At 40.4% G+C, this 18,920-nt stretch overlaps 2 protein-coding genes across 2 annotated transcripts in view; one reads left to right on the top strand and one right to left on the bottom strand.

Moving 5' to 3' along the window:
- The window catches only part of PTPN1 (protein tyrosine phosphatase non-receptor type 1), an 84,531-nt gene extending 80,036 nt beyond the window's left edge, over positions 1-4,495 (top strand). Inside the window, exon 9 of the mRNA XM_044663828.1 lies at positions 959-4,495. Coding sequence (XP_044519763.1) covers positions 959-1,148 — 190 coding nt within the window. The 3' untranslated portion in view covers positions 1,149-4,495. The remainder of the gene's footprint in view (positions 1-958) is intronic.
- Positions 4,496-5,523: 1,028 nt separating this feature from the next.
- Positions 5,524-18,920, bottom strand: part of RIPOR3 (RIPOR family member 3) — a 55,126-nt gene continuing 41,729 nt past the window's right edge. The window contains exons 16-21 of the mRNA XM_044663829.1: positions 17,879-18,040; positions 13,315-13,473; positions 12,285-12,487; positions 10,330-10,413; positions 7,408-7,498; positions 5,524-6,762 (exon numbers count right to left, since the gene is read on the bottom strand). Coding sequence (XP_044519764.1) covers positions 6,662-6,762; positions 7,408-7,498; positions 10,330-10,413; positions 12,285-12,487; positions 13,315-13,473; positions 17,879-18,040 — 800 coding nt within the window. The 3' untranslated portion in view covers positions 5,524-6,661. The remainder of the gene's footprint in view (positions 6,763-7,407; positions 7,499-10,329; positions 10,414-12,284; positions 12,488-13,314; positions 13,474-17,878; positions 18,041-18,920) is intronic.

Here is an 18,920-nt window from a genome sequence, read left to right on the forward strand (position 1 = left end):
CCTTTGTGACGTTTACTCCTCTGGATCGCCAATTCCTTTACCTATAAAATGACAAGTTTGGATTAGTTGGCCTCTTTAAGTTCCCTTACAGCTTTGAACATGTAGGAAGACCTGAGTGCAATTCTAGAGCACCGCTTTAGAGCAATAGTACTGTTGGTTATAGGTTTCCTGTTAATTCTGTTCATCAAAAGGGTTGACTTCATCTGACTTCAGAAACCTTGAGAAGTTTAGCACTTCATAATTATGTTGGGTGCGAGTTCCATATAATTGAGGTATTCATGTGTGATTACATAATCAAGCTTTATTAATCCTTTGATTTTACAGACTTCCACAAATCTGTATAAAACCTGACTTTGAGAATCCTAAAATTCAAGCCAGCTAGGATACCAGAATGGCACAGTAGAAGGATAATAGAAAATACGTTAGATTTTGGATTTTTGGTCTAGCTCTTTGACTTTAGACAAGTTTCTTTTGGGTCCTCTGTTTCTCTCTGTAAAATGATGATTTAAATTAGTGATTCCCAAAGTGGGCGCCACCACCCCCTGGTGGGTGCTGCAGCAATCGGGGCGGGGCGGTGATGGCCACAGGTGGTGGATAACTGTAAGGGGGCGGTGATAGTATGTGACAGGGGGCACTAAATGATATTTTTTCTGGAAAGGGGGCGGTAGGCCAAAAAAGTTTGGGAACCACTGATTTAAATAAAATCATCCCTGGTTCCCCTTCAGTTTCTGAAATTTAAGATTCTCCTGAAACATACTCTTGACCTTTTTGGTCCTAAGGGGAATAATTTGGTAGCTGTAGTTAATTACTAGGTGTAAGTATCACCGTAATGAAACTGATTATATATCTTTGGATCTAGGTTTAAGAATTTGATCAAGGAACTAAATTGCTATTCTAGATTATTTACCTGTTGATTCCAGTTGTGATCAATGCCTGCTTCTAAATTTCTCTCCACTAGTCAAGACACTGGAGTTAGAAGGAGAACTGTTAGCGAACATCAGAATGCCACATCCACCAAAGAAGAGCCATCCCCAGAAGAGGATGACGAGAACCTGGCAACTACTTGGAAGCCCTTTCTAGTCAATATCTGTATGTTCACTGTCCTCACAGCTGGAGCTTACCTCTGTTACAGGGTATGTTTTCATTGATGGACCTGGCGGCAAGATGGGAGTGTACAGAAAACACCATGCGTTTGACTGGTTTCTAATTCAGTTCTATGAAATTAACTGAGTCATATCTCAGAAGAAACAAATCTAAGGTTAAAAGTCTGGAACTTTGGTAGGGCTAAAAGAGAAAATTAATTGATGCACTAGGGTTTAAATAAATAAGCCCTGTGGTCCCAAGAATAAACTAGTTGAATCTCAGGGCCTTAAAATATTCAGGACTAAGCAGAGAAAATGCCAAATAAGTCTCTCCTGTTTTTGTTTCTTTGTTTATTTTGTTTTTGAAAAGAATAATAGAATTACAACACATTGTTGTTTTTAACCTTTTTGAAAGCCAGTTTTTTTTGTTTTTGTTGTTTCTGAAAAAAACTCGGCAAAAGTAAAACTTGCTTGTACTCTCGAAGTCTTATAACCGATTCTGCAATTTCTATTTGATTTCTCAGAAGAACCCTAATCTTTTTAAGAATGTCATTTGATAAAGAGGGAGAGGATAGGAGGAACCATGTTTTACTCAGCGACACTAGACTGAATCTAGTGTTCAGACTGAGTGATGGGCAGTGCCTATGCTGATTATCTATTGAACCGTTTTCATTCCCTTTTTACATGGTCTTTACTAGAAATGAACAAGAAAAAGCCACAATCCAGGTTCTGCATTTGCTCAGGGTATTCCTCACACTTCCCCTCCCTAATCCTCCCACACCCCCAATTAGAAATAGTTAATTTCTCAATTGGTACTGTTAAACTCAACCCTCATGTGCACCTGCTTGTGTTGTGCCACCCCCTGCACATTTGTTTACCTTCTTTTCCTTGCAGGGGTTCAGGGAGTTCAACTCAAACACGTCCACCAGCATTTTCAAAGCCTCTGTTAGTATTTAGAAAGACTAGTCTTCACACAATTTGGACTATAAAGTGCAGTTTTCTTATAAATACATCTTGTAAAGTTGACTGCTCTTAAAACAAGGGGCAGAAAAATGCTCTACGATTCACGTCCAGCACCACACACCATCAGAAAGCAGGTGACCGTACTGCTGCTTGTTCCATGGCAGCCACCTGGGAAGAGTTTTCAGAGGTCATCAGCTCCTAGACCTCTGTAACGGAGTCCAATCAGTGATTGATCAAGATGCAAGCAGTTTTTCCTTTGGCTTTGGGATTGTTTTTCTTTGCTTTATAAACCAGTTTTCAGCAATGGCTTTATTTTGGCTCAACTCTTTGCTGTGAACATTGTCAGGTGGCATAGATGGATTAGTGTGTAAGTCGTACATCTCTACAGACACCTGGATTCTCAGCTTTTAATTCATTTGATAATGTTATGGTTTCATTCCACTTCCTGTTCTACAGCAGCTCAGAAATGTTATTCTCCTCTGCCCAAATGGGAGTCTCTGCTTGTAGAATCAGCAGCCAAATAGCAGGGATTCAAGGTTAGTTGAACTACAAGGTAGAAGTTCACTCTCACTCGTGCCATTTGTCTTTTTGTTGTTGCTGTTGTTGTGGTGGTTGTTGTTCGGTCCTTGCCCCAGCCACCCTGTTCCTTTTACCCCAATATGTACAGTGTCCAGTTTCCAAGGAGAGTGAAAGAAAGTACAGTGTGGTGGTACAGATAAGGGGAAGAGGCAAAATAGAGTACTTAAGAGTTACAGTAGCCAGAGTAGATCTTGAGGAGCAGTGGTGCCACTAATTGGTGCTTTTTAATACATTCTAGTCAAACAAGCACTTAACACCATTTTCAACCAACCTTTTATGGAGTATATGGTGTAATGAACCTTTTCACTCCGTATTTATTTTCCCCCAAAGGTATCCATAGCTCTAGCATTTTTTTAAACCAATAACGTGTTAAAAAAATTTTTTTTTTGTCAGCCTTGCATCAAGGGCTTATCAGAAGTACAATAATAAATCTTCAGGTAGTGCTGGGAATTTAAGACTTACCTGATAGGCTATGGAATCCATCCAGTACTTGAAAGGAGTAAGATTGTAAGCAGTTCATTATTGAATAATATTGTGGTTTTCATTAAAAGAGATATTGGGATATGTTTATAGAACAATGGTATCATAATATATAATGAACATTTGTGTATTTAAGAGACAATATGTGATTACTTTGTCCCGGTTACTTTTCCTATCATCTGGTAGAGTATTGTTCTCAAGCAACATTTTCCCCATTTGTATTAGAATGCATGTAAGGTCTTCTTGTGTCCTGATTAAATACCATGTGCTTGAAGGTGAAAGAACTTATATTTCTGCTTACTGATGTGCCCACACATCCAGTCAAGTATATATTTGCATGATCTGATCGTTACATGGCTGTGGTTCACAAGGCTGTTGCTGAAAGTGTCTGTTCAGCAATAGATTGATAGATACTTATCCAATAACAGATACTTGCCTAATGATTAGGCACCATTTTCTATTCAAATTTACTCAGTAACCCAGTTGATCATACTTTACATCAACTGTGTAAACAACTATACTACAGACATTCCAAGGAAGTGTATGATAAGCCCTAATCACACCTCACCCACTAGTCATCTCAGGCAGCCAGTCTTCCCACTGACCTTTGACAGTATCATTTACTGTTCCAAATTCAAAATCCTATCCTGGAGCAAACCTTATTTGGAATAAGGCTAGGTAAAGAACAAAGAAGTTAATTTTTGCTGTGGAGCATTCTGGCAAACCAAAAAGATTAATGCTAGGTGGCCCATATAGAATTAACTGCAGTATCTTTCCTGTTTGGAAGTATTAATTCCAGTCTTGATGGAAACCCCTTACCCCACCCCGCCCCCTAAACACACATACACACCATAAAACATGTCAACGCTTCATACTCATAGCTATTCCTATGAAGGAAAATCATAAGGTCTTCATGTTAAGACTTTAATTTTTTTTTAAATGAGGTGGGGGGGATGATGGGGGGGGGGGGGCGCAGCTTTTTTGCTGGTCTTTGCCAGCAATTTCACATTTTGCCTTTGACCTGTTGTACACCATTGAGGATTTCTACTGTAATGAGAACAGAGTGAAATAGCCCTATAGAGCATTAGTGAGGTGTGTCTAAGGCTTATAATGCCAAACTGTAAGCATCTTTTTCTCAAGTCCTGTATATGTATGTAGTAGTTTGGGTGTGTATATACAGCAAGTAGAATTTCAAAATGGGTATATTGGTTAACTGCCTATTCTTGGAAAATGGATGGCTATCCATCTTGTTAAATGTATGTTAGAAAGTTAGTGAGCTGCTAATGCTATATGCCTTAAGCAAATATTTACTCATCAGGTCTTTCTTTTTTTACCAATGGCCATAGAATAATACCATTTTTACAAAAATAAAAATCAACAAAAAAGCAAAATGTTTTGGTATAATACATTTTCATGTATCTGCCTCTGTGTGCATGCGTGGGGGGTGGGGGGGGGAGTGGTGAGTGTGTGCAAGATTCTACAATGACCTCACAGGTTTAAGTGAAATTGTACAGTTTTACAACTTCCCATGCAAATAAATGATGGGTTCTCATTTTAGTTGCAACAATAAAACATTTTTTTTTAAAGAATATGCATTTGGGCTGCTTCACATTTCTTTGTTGGAGGGACCACAACCTGTTGATCTTCTTTGTTGAAGTGAAGCCAACTTTGGTGGCCTAAAGTCTTAGGTATCTGAAAATGCTGAGGCTTCTTTACAGAGTGAGTTCCGTTGTTCTTGGAACTTTTTAAAGAACTCTTTGGTAGAAATGGTTTTGGCTTCATCTTGTAGATGAGTTAGGGGTAGAAAGAAACTTTGAAATAATTGTAAATATATTATCTTAAATGTATACTATTTGCCAGGCCCCGTGCTAAGTACCAGAGTTAGTACTTCATTTTCACACAAGGAGACTGATGATACCCAAAACAGTTAGACGGCTTGCTCAGAGTTTTAAAAGCAAGTAGTACCTGCACCTGATTCAAACATTGGTCTTCTGACTCTCAGGTGCTCTTTCCCCAACACTGTAGCAATAAACAATATGCATATGCACCTTTTCTCCTCAGTGTGTATGTCTTGTTGAAACTGCTAAAGTTCCAGCTGGAAGTTCTGTTATTGCCTTAAAAGGAAAGAGCAAATCTGTTCTCCTCTGGGCATCAGTTTCCCTTTCTGTAAAATGAGGGCTTTGTACTCAAGCTTCCTTGTAGCTCTGACATTTGGCCCTGTGTAATATGAAAATGGATATACCAAACAATTTTAACATCCCTTTACAGCTTGGTTATTTTGAAATTCTAGTAAATGCTGTGTTAAATTGATGGAACAAAGGCCTTGCTGAACTAGTAAGATTTTCTTCCCCCGTTGAGATAGTTAATGTTTCTCTGCCTTAATTTCTAGGGAAAAGTCAATTAAATAGTCACATTGGGACTTCTGCTTTTTTTATTAAAACTTTACAGAACTGAATATGTAAAGTCACAAAAATAAATATCCAATGAAACTAACATCACAAAGTATATACAGTGAGATTAACTGAGGTTACTTAACACTTCTGTTACAGACCTATCCGAGGGTCTCTGTTCCTCAGAGACTTTTATCAATAAACATTATTCATAGGCATCATATCTGGATCATTATATCTGCGTGGGGGGGAGGGGACAATTTCAGTAGGAAAAGTTTTCTATCTTTGACTTTCTTCAAGAAGCCTATGCTACCTCTATAAAGGCAACCAACCAACCTAAAACCAATTCAACTAATGGCCTCATTGACCCCTACCAGAATTGTTTTATGGAAGTTAAGCTTGAGGCTTTCTCTCAGGTTTTTTTTTCCTTCCTCTCAGCCTGGTATCCTTAATGGTATTAACTGAATATGGCAAAAATATGCTTTATAAATAATCTAACTATTGCAATCAAGATTCCACTCCAGAACTTAAGCAGAAAAGAAAGCAGTCAAACATCCTTAGGAATGAATTTTGTGTTTTTCGATTTCAAATTGCTCTATCAAGACAGACGTTTCTACCATCCCCAATTATACCAATACGTACACACCCTATCTCCCACAACTCTTTGCTTGTCAAGGTCATGTTAACTACCTTCCTCCCTAGACTATATTATTCTTCCTCCTTTGTTAGTAAACCAGACTTGAAAGACTTTAAGCTCAGCACCTAATGATTTACCACTATCTTCTCTGCTTTTCACTGTACTGCCCTTCTGGTCTTGGGATCTGGGGCTTTGGCTTTGCTGTAGCTGGGTCAGAGGCACCCTTTCTAGTCTCATGCTAATAGAGATTCTGGGAAAGGTCATTTGGGATCTTGACCAAAGGGTGTGGACCACATGTGTCCACTAATTTTTCTTTATTCCTGGTCAAAATATAACCTCTTGGGCTTCAGTTTTTGTTTGTCACTAGCCATATTCTTCCAAGAAGCAGGAGTTATCTATTCCTAGACTCTTCCTTGAGTTTATACTGCAACAACCAGATGCCAACTGCCCACCAGGGCCAATACTGAATCATCTTGTGCCAAGGCAATGGAAGAACAGATTCAGAATCTGAGCTTGACCTACAGGGCTGTTTAAAATATTGTAATTTCAACATCTGCCTCCTGGCATAAAGTTTCTCTGACTTCAGAGCAAATTCTGTCCATCTTCTCAAAAGCCAAACGTCCTTTTTCACCTGCATGTATAAGATGACATGTCACTGATAAAAACATCAGTACTTCCATCCCCAAATCTTGTTTCGTTTCACCCCACCCGCAAACATGTTCATAGTGAGGCCAGGACTCTGGGTTCATTTGTAAAAACAACAGCATAGGTTAGGGTTTGAAGGAAATGTGCTGTAGCCCTTTTCTGACATTTTCAAACAAGTTAAAAGAGTCTTGAAGTCTCAGCATCACGCACACAGGACTAGGATTAAGAGGCTTTTAAGTCTTAATCCTTATTCTCATAAAACAGTGGCAAAGGATAATAAACTCATGTTTAAATGATTCTCCATTTAAAACTAATAAAACTCATTCCTTAGCCTCCTAGCTGTTCTTCAAAACAGTAAAAATGTTATTTTCTTAGTAAGTTCCATTAGTAAAAATATGAATAATACTTAATGTCATCATTTCAGCTTACATTCCCATTACCTAGTTGATACTGTTAAGGAATCAAATTACAAGAAACTTATGGGTGAGAGTCAGCAGTTGAGACAGGCAAATAGGTGTGGGTTACACCTGTTTGTGGCTTTCTGCTTTTTCCCAAGAGCTCTCAATAACCCTTAACCAGGATGAAAAAGCTTTAAGCCCCCACAAACATCTGCTTAGTAGTTTAGTTTTACCAAATGATAGTGTTGTCTCCCGGGCTGCTGTCCTCACATCTTCCAAGTCAGACTGACATAAACTTGCAATCTGATCAATACTTTCCATTCCCTAAATAAACAAAAGAAACTTTGTAAAATTAAGTCAGTTTTTAAAAAAATACACAAGTATCTGTAACCTGGGGTATAAGTTCAGGTCAGTCCAAGAATTCTTCTCAATGTGGGTTTTTGAGGCCACTTACTGCTCACTGAAAATTTCTCTAACACCGTCCTTTAAGAATTGTGAGCCAAACAATTGAACGTAATGGACTTCTACTAGCAGCAAAGCAATGATCCAGGACAATCCTGAGGAACTTATGAGAAAGAACATTATCCACATTCAGAGAAAACTGTGGGAGTAGAAACACAGAAGAGAAACAACTGCTTGATCACATGGGTTGATGGGGATATGATTGGGGATGTAGACTCTAAATGATCACCCTAATGCAAATATTAATAATATGGAAATAGGTCTTGATCAATGACACATGTAAAACCCAGTGGAATTGCTCATTGGCTATGGGAGAGGGGAAGGAGAGGAGGGAAAGAACATGAATCATGTAACCATGGGAAACTACTCTAAATTAATTAAATAAGTAAATAGACTTTAATTTAAAAAAAAAAAAAGAATTGTGATCCAAGTAGCAGCTAAGTGGTTCAGTGGATTGAGAGCTAGGCCAAAGATGTCCTTGGTTCAAGTCTGGCCTCACATACTTCCTAGCTGTGTGACCCTGGAGAAGTCACTTAATCCCCATTGCCTAAATCTTTACTACTCTTCTGCCTTGAAACCAACACATAGTATTGATTCTAGGGTGGAAGAATAGTTTTGTTTTGTTTTTTTAAGTGAACCACCAGGGCTGTTAACAGAGGTTGTTATGTTGGACAAAAACTCACAGTCTTTGTTCTTCACAGCCTTTCAAAGACTATCTCAAGTCAGTTGAAACTTTCCCCAGGTGCCCTTGGCTATATTAGTTTCTGAATACAGGATGAAAACTACCATGAGGCAGACAAATCTTATGTGTAGATTTCCCACTGCCTGCTTCACTTTGTCTACTTCAGGTGATAGGACTCTTCAGCTTTGTCACCTGTGGTCTTGCTAACCTTTCCTAGATAATAATAGTCCCTACAGGGTTGTTGGAAGAATCAAATGAGATCTTTGTAAAACAGTGGTGAAGGGTAATAAACGCATGCTTAAATGATTCTCCATTTAAAACTAATAAAACCAATTTCTTAGCCTCCTCACTGTTCTTCAAAACAGTAAAAATGTTATTTTCTTAGTAAGTTCCCTTAGTAAAAATATGAATAATACTTTAGGGTCTGACACATAGTAGAAGCTATACAAATGTTAGCTAGTAGTATTAGTTCACCAGAGAATAGTAGGTAAATACTGAATGTGGCATCTAAAGATCTTGGAAGGGAAAGCCATTATTTTGCCTCTCTAAAAGGAGAGTAATAATACTGGCTTCACTTTCCTCCCAGGCCTACGAGGATCAAAGGAGAGGGCAGATCTGAAAGTGTTCTGTTCTGTGTAAAATATTACATAAACATCAGCTGTCTCATCATCTCTCTCCGGCTATTACAGTGGGGTCAGGGAAGCAAAGAACCAAGATCATTTACAGGGAAACTTTTTCCAGTTAGGATTTTCTTTAATTACTTCTCTTCAGCATTCTCTGTCAGCTCTGTGGGATTCTTGCCATCCCAGTGCCAAAAACTCGTGTAGTGTTTGCTCCCTCTGCTGGTTAACTATCCTAATGTCATTGTGCAGTGCCCAGGAATCATCCATCTTTTGACTCCTTCAGAATCTGACTTATCTCAGAATTTCATAACCTATTCAGGGTTCCCAGCCAAATCTAGCAGCCTATGTTCTTAGTGAAGTTTCAAAATAGATAAGGCAGGAGCTTGAGGTGGACCTTTGAATTGACCTTGGCCCAGTTCTTCCACCCCACCTTAAATAAATCTTTAGGATTCTTTGTTCAGTTAGGTATTTGTTAAACATCCTCTGGGTGCCAGGCACTGTGCAAGGCATCAAAGATTCAAAATAAAAGTGTAAGTCCTTGCCCTTGAGAAGCTTAAAGTATAACCACAAAAATCACTATTATTACTGATTTATGAATAATTCATTTAGCTGGGGTTTATATGATGCTTTAAAATTTTGCTCAGTGCTTTACAAATACCTCATTTATCCTCATAGTAACCCTGGGAGGCAGGTATTAGTGAAGTGACTCGATCTGGGTTCCATGGCTAATAAATGTCCAAGGTTGGATTTGAACTTTTCTTCCTGTCTCCAGGTCTGGTGGCCACCTAGCTGCCTTTAGTTAGGAAAGGCTACACATAAATTTAAGATAGATATAAAATAGGTAGAAGAATGTGTGGCGGAAAAGAGTAGCAGCTGAGAAGGGCCAAGTCGGAAAAGTGGAGTTTGGGCTAAACTGTGAAGGATGTGTGTAAGGATTCGGAGAGGCAAAGGTGAGAAGGGAGGGCAGAGCTTTCCAGGCACAGAGCAGCTAGTACAAAGGTCAGAATGCCATGTGGGAAGAACAGTAAGCAGCTCAGTTCTAATGAAATTATGTTACTTTGGGGACAGCTGGATGGCTCAGTGGATCAAGAGCCAGGCCTAGAGACAGGAGATCCTGGGTTCAAATCTGGTGTCAGACACTTCCTAACTGTGTGACTGGGCAGGTTACTTAACACCCTGTTACCTAGCTCTGACCACTCCTCTGCCTTAGAACCAACACACAGTATTGATTCTAGGGTGGAAGGAAGAGTTTTAAAAAATATTAAGTAAATAATGTTGCATTTTAAATCCTCAATAAAGCAACCACAGAGGATGTTCCCCAAAATGGAGATTTTTGTTCCCCTGACTCCCATCAACCCCCAGGCAGTAAAGAAATTGGGTTTACTTACTTTGAGATATTTTAGAGCCAAACATGATGCTTGTTGAAGTTTTGCGTCACTGTCTGAGAGAGCACTAGTGTAGAAAAGGAGGGCCTAAAAAGAAGGAGAAAAAGAAGGGCCTAAGAAAAGCGGGATTGCTGTTGGACTACCAAAAGAAAATCTATTTCATTGACAAATACCTGACCTGGAGCTTTACCAGTTGAGTGGAGTAGATAAGAAAATAATTTATCCAGCCATTTTTGGTAAATCTGACTTTCTCTCCCCAACCCCCCATCCCAGAAACCACAGCCTATAACCCTTTGAGTCAGGGACATACAACGTGTGTTGTTCATTAATAGATTCAAGATTTCCTAGAAATTCTTGCCCTTGGGATGTCTTACAGTGCTGAGTCAGATAGAGTGGCTAGAAGAGTCCAATTTCATTTCTGTGATGGGGAAATTAACAGTCCTTTAGCCCACTCAATGAGAACATCAAGATGTATTTCTAAATAGCATGTGTTATGGTAAATGAAGAAAATACAGACTGTAAAAGTCATCCTATCAATAATGTTCTCTCTCAGCAAACTTCCTTGACAAAGAGGCCATCCCTAGGAGCTGACAGGACTACTGATTAGGGTACAAAAGCGAGACTTTTTTTCTGGGAGTTGATGGTGGATCTCTTCCATTGGAAATTTTTTCAACAGAAAATAGTCTTCTAGCTGCTTCTTATCATCTCCACCCCAATTCCTGTTTTCCTGGGCTAATTCTTGCTTCAGGAGAAGCGTCAGAGACGTGGGGAATTAGCCCAGTGGGAACAAACTGTTCACTACAGAAAAAATAGGCCAGGATCCATAGATACCCTTTGCAGCAATCACTACCTTCCCCTTAACAGTGGAAGGATCAGGAAGCTCAATGCATGTTTGGAAACATAAACTTCCTGTAGCTTCCCATGGCCTGCTAAAGAAATTTAATTTGCTGACTGGCATTCAAGACCCTCCACAAAATGACTGTAATTCAGATTCCACTGTTATTCATGCTCAAAATAAAATCACCTTCCCCTCCTGCCCCCAATAAAACCTCCTTTCAAGGCCTAACTCAGAAGCCTTTCCTGTCTGTCCCTGGGTGACAGTATTATCTCCTTTTGTCTAATTTCTCATAACATTTTGCCTGGCGAGATCTCTTGCCCCTATCAAAATCTACACCTTGCATCATGCTGCTTGCATATGTGCCATATATAGCTCCTGCCCCATTGGACAATAAGAAGGTTATATGTGATTTTTCATCTTTTTATTTCTAGCTACCTAGCATCATGCCTTCCACATAGCTGGCACTTAAAAGATGTTACAGAAGTAAAAATAGAAGTAAAAATCGTTTATAGGAAAGACAGGAATGCCAAGAAATAGCATTCTTGTTTCTATGCCTAGGATCCTAGTCCCAGCCAGAGAGGTAGCCCAGGTAAATGCAAGAGAATTTCCTTTGAGCCAGGACTTGCCATTCTGATTCACGGAGACTTAGGACAAGAATAAAAAGTCACTGCTTAATCCCATTCCCTACCCAAATAGCCCACTTCTTCCTACTTGAACCTAAAGTAAGGCAGAAGCATCTACACTAAGACATCAGTTTTTTCAGTACAACAGAGCTCCAATTCAAGTCCAAGGCATAAACTTCGAACAAGTCACTTCTGAACTTTTTTTTTCCCCATTAACAAGCATTTGCCTTCTCCACCCACCCCCGAGGAAAAAGAATACAAAACTCTTGTAACAAATATGCATAAAGAAGCAAAATGAAGTCCCACCAGAGTCATTGGACAAGCCATTTAACTTCTTGTGAAACGTGGGAATTGGCCTAAACGTCTAATCTACTTCTAGAGTATGCATTTGATCCCGTGGTCCCATCTACCTACCTCTAAAGTATATGACTGCCTCTACTATCCCATCTGCCTCTAAAGTGTATGGCCACAACCTCAACATTTTCATAATAAAGTACCTTTTCCCGAAAACTCCTGTTTCCAGCTGCGCCAGAAAGCCGAGCGATGGCCACTTTGCGTACCCGGTAGTTGTCATCTAGCTGCATCAGGGCCCAGGTCTTTAAGGTCTGGGGAAGTGGCTGGAGCTCTCTCAGTCTCTTTCCCTTCAGCTTCTTTATCTTCTTCAGGCGTCCTGCACACTGTAGGTCTTCAAGGAGGGTGACTGGGGAAGGGCCAAGGAGTGGAGAAGTAAATATATGTCCAGGATTCCATGAAATCAAGACAACAGGCACTTGTATACATTTTACAGGGGAGGGGAGGGGAGGATGTTTTGTTTTATTTTGTCTGCTAAGAAATTAGGAACTGTTTCCATAAGTGATTCGTTCTGGAAACAAACTTCTTGTTACTGCCACATACTTGGTCCAGGGTTTCAAAAGTAACAATATTTGTTCAACCATTATTTCAAAATGAAGATACATAAAGCTCTAAAAGTCAGATGAACTGGAATGGCTCGTAACTGCAAGGATGATGACCCTGACCTCCACTCCACCCCAGCAGTGGGTTTTTAGTCTTTAAAACAAAAGTGTTGGAGCTAAAGATGTACCATTGCATCTGAATTCCTCCTCTGTTCTCCAGAGGTAAATCACAATATGTGACAATGTGGGGTGATGGAAAAATTCGGGAAACATAGGTTCGAACCCTGGGTGAGCCGCTTCTTTACTCTGAGCTTACCTCTTTATCTATAAAAGAGAGACATGGCCCCTTAACATGGGTAGGGTGTAAGGAAAACCTAACTATAAATGTGAAGTTCTTCTATGGCCTTTGAACTGGGTTCGGGACCTAATAAGAAGTGATCTCGAAGAAAGAATGCCAGAGAGGAAAGAAATGGAGGTTCTGGGATTTAGTGAAATAGTCTTTCTATTCTAATTATTAAGAAATATGTCCAAACCCTAGAGCTGAGGAAACATGATTCTCCAGGGAAGCTTCTCTGTTGTCAATGTGTTTCCTTAATAATGAGATAGATGTGAATCACTAGTCACTCCCTTGTACCTTCTTTGGTGAGTTGGGCAAAGTGTTTTTCCAGATCGATAACATTCTGCTTTTCTAAGTATCTCTGAAACTGGAACCAAGTGATGAGTTCTTCTAAGAGGCCCTCAGAGGAAAGCAGCCCGTTGCAGGTGACCACCTGTTCCAGCAACCTGTGACACACTGGCCCCAGAATAGCAGAAAAACACCAAATAAATTTAGGTTCTTATAACACTTGAAAATGGAAATCTAAGGAAACACAGCATTCTGAAACTCTCAGGTCCATCAAATATTGCAGCACAAAAAGGTTCTCCCTAGAACAACTCTTAACTCCAGTCTTTTTCTCCCTAACCTCTGAATGTAGGTGGCAATTAGGAGGAAAATGGGATAGCCAGAAGCTGTTAATATTATGCATATCAGCTTAATTCCTACAAGCATGTATGTTTGTCCCCTTGAACTTGTTATAACTCTTTGGTTTCCCAACCCCAGGAAAAATCGTATGGAACTGCAGAATTCCAGAACTGGAATGTGACCGTAAAGGTCATATAATCCAGCCACTCCTTCCCAATTGAGAATCCTTGCTTTATCCACCCTGGCAAAAAAGTCGTCCTGCCTCAATTTGAAAACTTTCTGTGACATCATACATCCTACCTGACAAGAGAGCCCAATTCCAGTCCCGGATGCTCTATTTGGAGGAAAGGCTTTTCCTAGATTGTGCCTAAAACCTGCCTCCTTAAAACCTTGTGGAGAGTAAATCTGAGCCCTCTTTCATCTGATAGCCCTTCAAATATTTGAACACCAGAGTCATGCCTTCTTATTTAGAACAATAAGGAGGAAGGCATACTGACTGGAAGTCGCACACACACACATACATATATATATATATATACACAGCTCGTCCCTTACTCTTCTGATGCCTTCCTTCCTACCATATATTCTTCAGATCCAATGACACTGGCCTCCTTACTGCTGCATGAACAAAATACTCCTTCTCTGAGAGGATTCTGGGTATTTCCTCTGGCTGTTCCCCATGGCAGGAATGCTCTCCTCCATCTCTGCCTCCTGGTTCCCTTGGCTTCCTTAAAGCACCAACAAAAATCCCATCTTCTATAGGAAACCCTTCCCAATCCCCCCATTTTTAAGCCCTTAGTTTTCCTAGTAACAACTCTAAGAAGGGCAAGGACTAGGTAGAAAAGGGTAAAGTGATTTGCCCAGGGTCACACAGCTAGGAAGTATCTGAGGGCCAGACATGAATCAGGTCCTCCCAACTCCAGGCCTGGTACTCTACCCACTGAGCCACCTAGCTACCCTCTCCCAATCCCTCTTAATTCTAGTGCCTTCCTTCTCTGATTTATTTCTCTTTATCCTGTATATAGCTTGTTGGTGCATATTTGTTTGCTTATTGTCTCCCCACTAGACTGTGTGCTCCTTGAGGGCAGAGACTGTCTATTTTTGTATCTCCAGTGCCAAGCACAGTGTCTCATATATAATAGGTACTTAATAAATGTTTATTGACTTGACTGAAAAATCAAATTAAAAAAGAATCCTTCCTCTTCTTTCTCCTACTTCTAAATGCCTTTAAAGTGACTTTTCTAGCTAAGCACAGAAAGAGATCTATTCATCCCCTCTCTGAAAACATTTCAAACATAGAAGAAAAGATACTCTTTGGTCTCGAAGTTGCATGACCATAAATTCTGTTCCTCAGAGTGGTCTTCTTCGTAAATCCAATGAGTTTTTCAGTAGTGCCAGTGTTCAGTTAAATTCTACACTCTGGAATACAGGAAACTAAGTCAGTCCTGAGAAATAGCAGCACTTGGACAAGATCCTTGTACTCAAAAGTCAAAGAGCTGAAGTCCAGTTCTGCCATTTACTAGCTATGGGAATTATACAAATCGTCTAATCTCCTTAGGTCTAAGAGTTGGAAATCCTGCCCTGCGTACCCCACAGGTTTGTGATGGGCGACAAATGTGATCATATGGGGGAAATCACTTCAAAAAGTGCAATTCAGATCCTCTATAATCCTTGTGGCTAGTTCACCTGCCTTCCTCTGGGGACCTCACTGTTACTATGTCTAGATTACTTCCCCACCTCACCTCCTCCTATTCTCCCTTTCTTTGTAATAACCCCGGCTACTACCTCCTTCCTAACCTCAGATGTCCACTTCCTTTTTCTCATCCCTCTCCACTCTGCACTGCTAATGTCCCACTCCAGATCTCCCTGCCCCTTCCTCTATGCCCTCTAGAATGCCAGGTACATAATTGACAAACTCACTTTCACCTTCAACCTCATCCTTCGAAAGTCCTTTCAACATTTTTTTTTTAACCTTTCTGCCTTAGAATCAATTTTAAGACAAAAGAGTGGCAAGGGCTGGGCAACGGAGGTTAAGTGACTTGTCCGAGGTCACAGCTAGGAAGTGTCTGAGGCCAGATTTGAACCCAGGATCTCCCTTTTCTAGACCTGGCTCTCCATCCACTGAGCCACCTAGGTGTTCCTACCAATGGTCTCTTAATTGCTAACTCTAGGCTTCTTTTCTATACACATCCTTCTTGACCGGTCTATGGCATTTGACACTGACTATCTTCTCCCTTTGGATCGCCTGTTTTTAATGGCTGTCCTCTTGTGGTTCTCTCCCTACTTGTCTGACTACCCCCTCTTTCTTCTCTGCCCACCCTTCATGTCACGCCAACTAACTGTGGGGGTTCTCTAGTGCTTTGTCTTGAGCCTCTTGTCTATGCTTTCTCACTTGGTGACTTATCAGCCTCCAAAGATTCAAATGTCATCTCCATGCAGATCATTTCCAGCTCTATATTATCAAGCCCTTTTCTCTCTCCTGACATCTCAAATTCAACATTCAAAAGCAGGACTCACGGGGCAGCTATATGGCACATCGAATAGAGGACCAGGCCTGGAGTCAGAAGGTCTAGCCTCAGACACTTCCCAGCTGTGTGACCCTGGGCAAGTCACTTAACCTCCATTGCCTAGCCCTTCCCACTCTTCTGCCTTGGAACCAATACATGGCATTGATGCTAAGATGGAAGGTAAGGGTTAAAAAAAACAAAACTCATTTATCTTTCTTCACCCAAAACTTCCCTTCTTGCTCATCTCCCAATTCTATTAAAGGTACTATTATCCTCTCAGGCTCATGCCCTCAGCATCTTTGACTCCTCCTTCATGCCATATACTTATTCTATTGTCAAATCTCAACATTTCTTTAACAACTCTTATACATAGCCCCTTCTCTCCACTAACACGACCACAACCCTAGTTCAGGCTTCTAGCTCCTTTGGCTGGATTATTCCAATAGCCTCCTTTTTGGTCCTGGCGGTCTCAAGTCTCTTCCAACCATAATCTAGCCTCTGCTCAGCTGCCAGAGTGATGTTCCTGCAGTACCATTACTATCACTCAATAGTTTCTGATGGTTCCCTGTTACCACCAGGATCAAATACGAAGTCTTCTGCTGGCACTTCAAACTCACAAACCTGATCCTTTCCCATCTTCCTATTGTTGCATTTTACTCTCTTCTACATTCTCTGCCATCTAGCCATTCCTCACACATGGCCTTCCATCTCTCACCTGTGTGTACTCACTGGCTGTTCCCCAAGCCTGGAAAGGTTTCCTTCCCCACCTCTAACTCTTGGAATCTTTGGCCCCCTTTAAGATTCAGCTTAAACATTATCTCCTTGAGAAAGCCTTTCCTGATCCTCTCAGCTATATTCTCTTTTAAGCTTTCTTTCCAGCTGTTCTGTATTTACCTTGTATGTTTTCATTAATATATGTTAACTCCTCATTAGAATGTAAGCTCCTGGGACATTCAGTAAATGGAATGCCAGGCCTGGAGACAGGAGGTCCTGGGTTCAAATATAGCCTCAGATACTTCCTAGTTATGTGACCTTAGGTAAGTCACTTACACCCAATTTCCTAGCCCTTTACACTCTTCTGCCTTGGACCTGATATTTGGTATTAATTCTAAAACAGAATGTACGGGAAAGAAAAAGGAGAGAGAGAGAGAGAGAGAGAAAAGGAAGGAAGGAAGGAAGACAAGAGAATAAGGCCTGATGTGGGCCATATAGACCTGCATTGATGAATATCCATGAACAGTTTCAAAGGAATTCTATCAACTCCTGTGTTGATCCCAGTATTGATGAATTAGTAACATGTTCCAGCAATTTTTGTACACTGAAGTAAAAAACCCTCACAGTCTCTAAGGTCCAAGGGCTGTCTGCAGTTGGATAATTGTTCTGAGTAGAACCAATCCTTTGGACNAAGGAAGGAAGGAAGGAAGGAAGGAAGGGAGGGAGGGAGGAAGGAAAGGAGGGAGGAAGGGAGGGAAAAAGAAAAAGAAAGAAAGAAAGAAGAGGAAAGAGGAAAGAAAGAAAATGAAAGAGAAAGGAAAAAAGAAAATGAAAAAAAAGAGAAAAAGGAAGAGAAAGAAAAAAAAAAGAAAGAAAATGCAAGCTTCTTGAGGGTAGGGACTATTTTTGCTTTTTTCTTTTTATCCCTAGTTCTTAGCACAGTGAATAGCACATAGTAAGCGCCTGATACATGCTGACTGATTGACTGAAATGCAAAGAATTATTAATTAATCCACCTATCTCAAGTTGTCCAGGGTATTTCCCTTTAATTTTGTGCAGAAACATTTTTTTTAGTTGATTTCGAAATGCTTTTGCTGAGCAGACTAGGATCCCTCCTGGCTCAGTACAGTCATTCCACATCTTCAGATGCTGCTTCTTCTTCTTGGCTTGGGGAATAACTGAAAAACCAGATATGGAATCATTAATTGCCCAGAACTCTGGCATTACCTGAAAACAGGTGTTCAGGAAAAGACCCCTAAAACCAAATCTCCCTGGGACTAACCCCTGCTTTTTCACACAAGTGACCGATGAGCTTTATTGATCCCTACTGGAGAACTCCTTTCTAAGGGCATCCTCCCAGAAGCCTCTTGATCTCCTTCCTGTCAACTATAGCCTTCTAGGTTTTTAAAGTCTGGGGAGCAATAACTAACAATTCCCCAAGATAGGGTTTCTAACGCCATTTTATTCCCTGCTTCTTAGAAGAGCTCAAGTTCTCTAAAACCCAATGGAGACAGAATGGTGCAGTTAAAATTATCCTAGATTGTCAAAAGCCTTGGGTTTCAGGCCCTTCTCTACCATTAATGGCCTGAATGACGTTGGGCAAACCACTCTTCTGAGACTAAGGTACACCTCAAGGTGTGAGGAAAGTGATTTGGAAATCTAAAAGCACTTTAGAAGGGCAAACTTGACTGGAGACTTCAGACTTCTTGCATACTTTCTCCTTTGGGCTAGAGTTTTGCCACTCAAAGTGGGCACTCAAGTAGGTGATTTCTTTGGGCTCTGAAATTCTGTTGTTCTCCGCCAGATAGAGAGGTGATAGCCTCAAAGGGCAGATGGAGACATATTTTCTTTGGCCATGGCCAATGCTGGAATCTGTTTGGCTTGGCTAAACTATACATATTTCTAACCGAGATTTGTTTTTCTTTCTCAAGAAGGGAAAGAGTGAGAAAATACAGGCTTCCACTGAATGAAATACAAATTTAATTTTTTTTAAATCAAATAAAAAGGAAATTCTATAGATAAGAAATTTTTAAGTGCCATACTTCTACTATAGAAATG

Source organism: Gracilinanus agilis, chromosome 2, assembly GCF_016433145.1.
Source record: "Gracilinanus agilis isolate LMUSP501 chromosome 2, AgileGrace, whole genome shotgun sequence".
In the NCBI taxonomy this organism is placed as follows: domain Eukaryota; kingdom Metazoa; phylum Chordata; class Mammalia; order Didelphimorphia; family Didelphidae; genus Gracilinanus; species Gracilinanus agilis.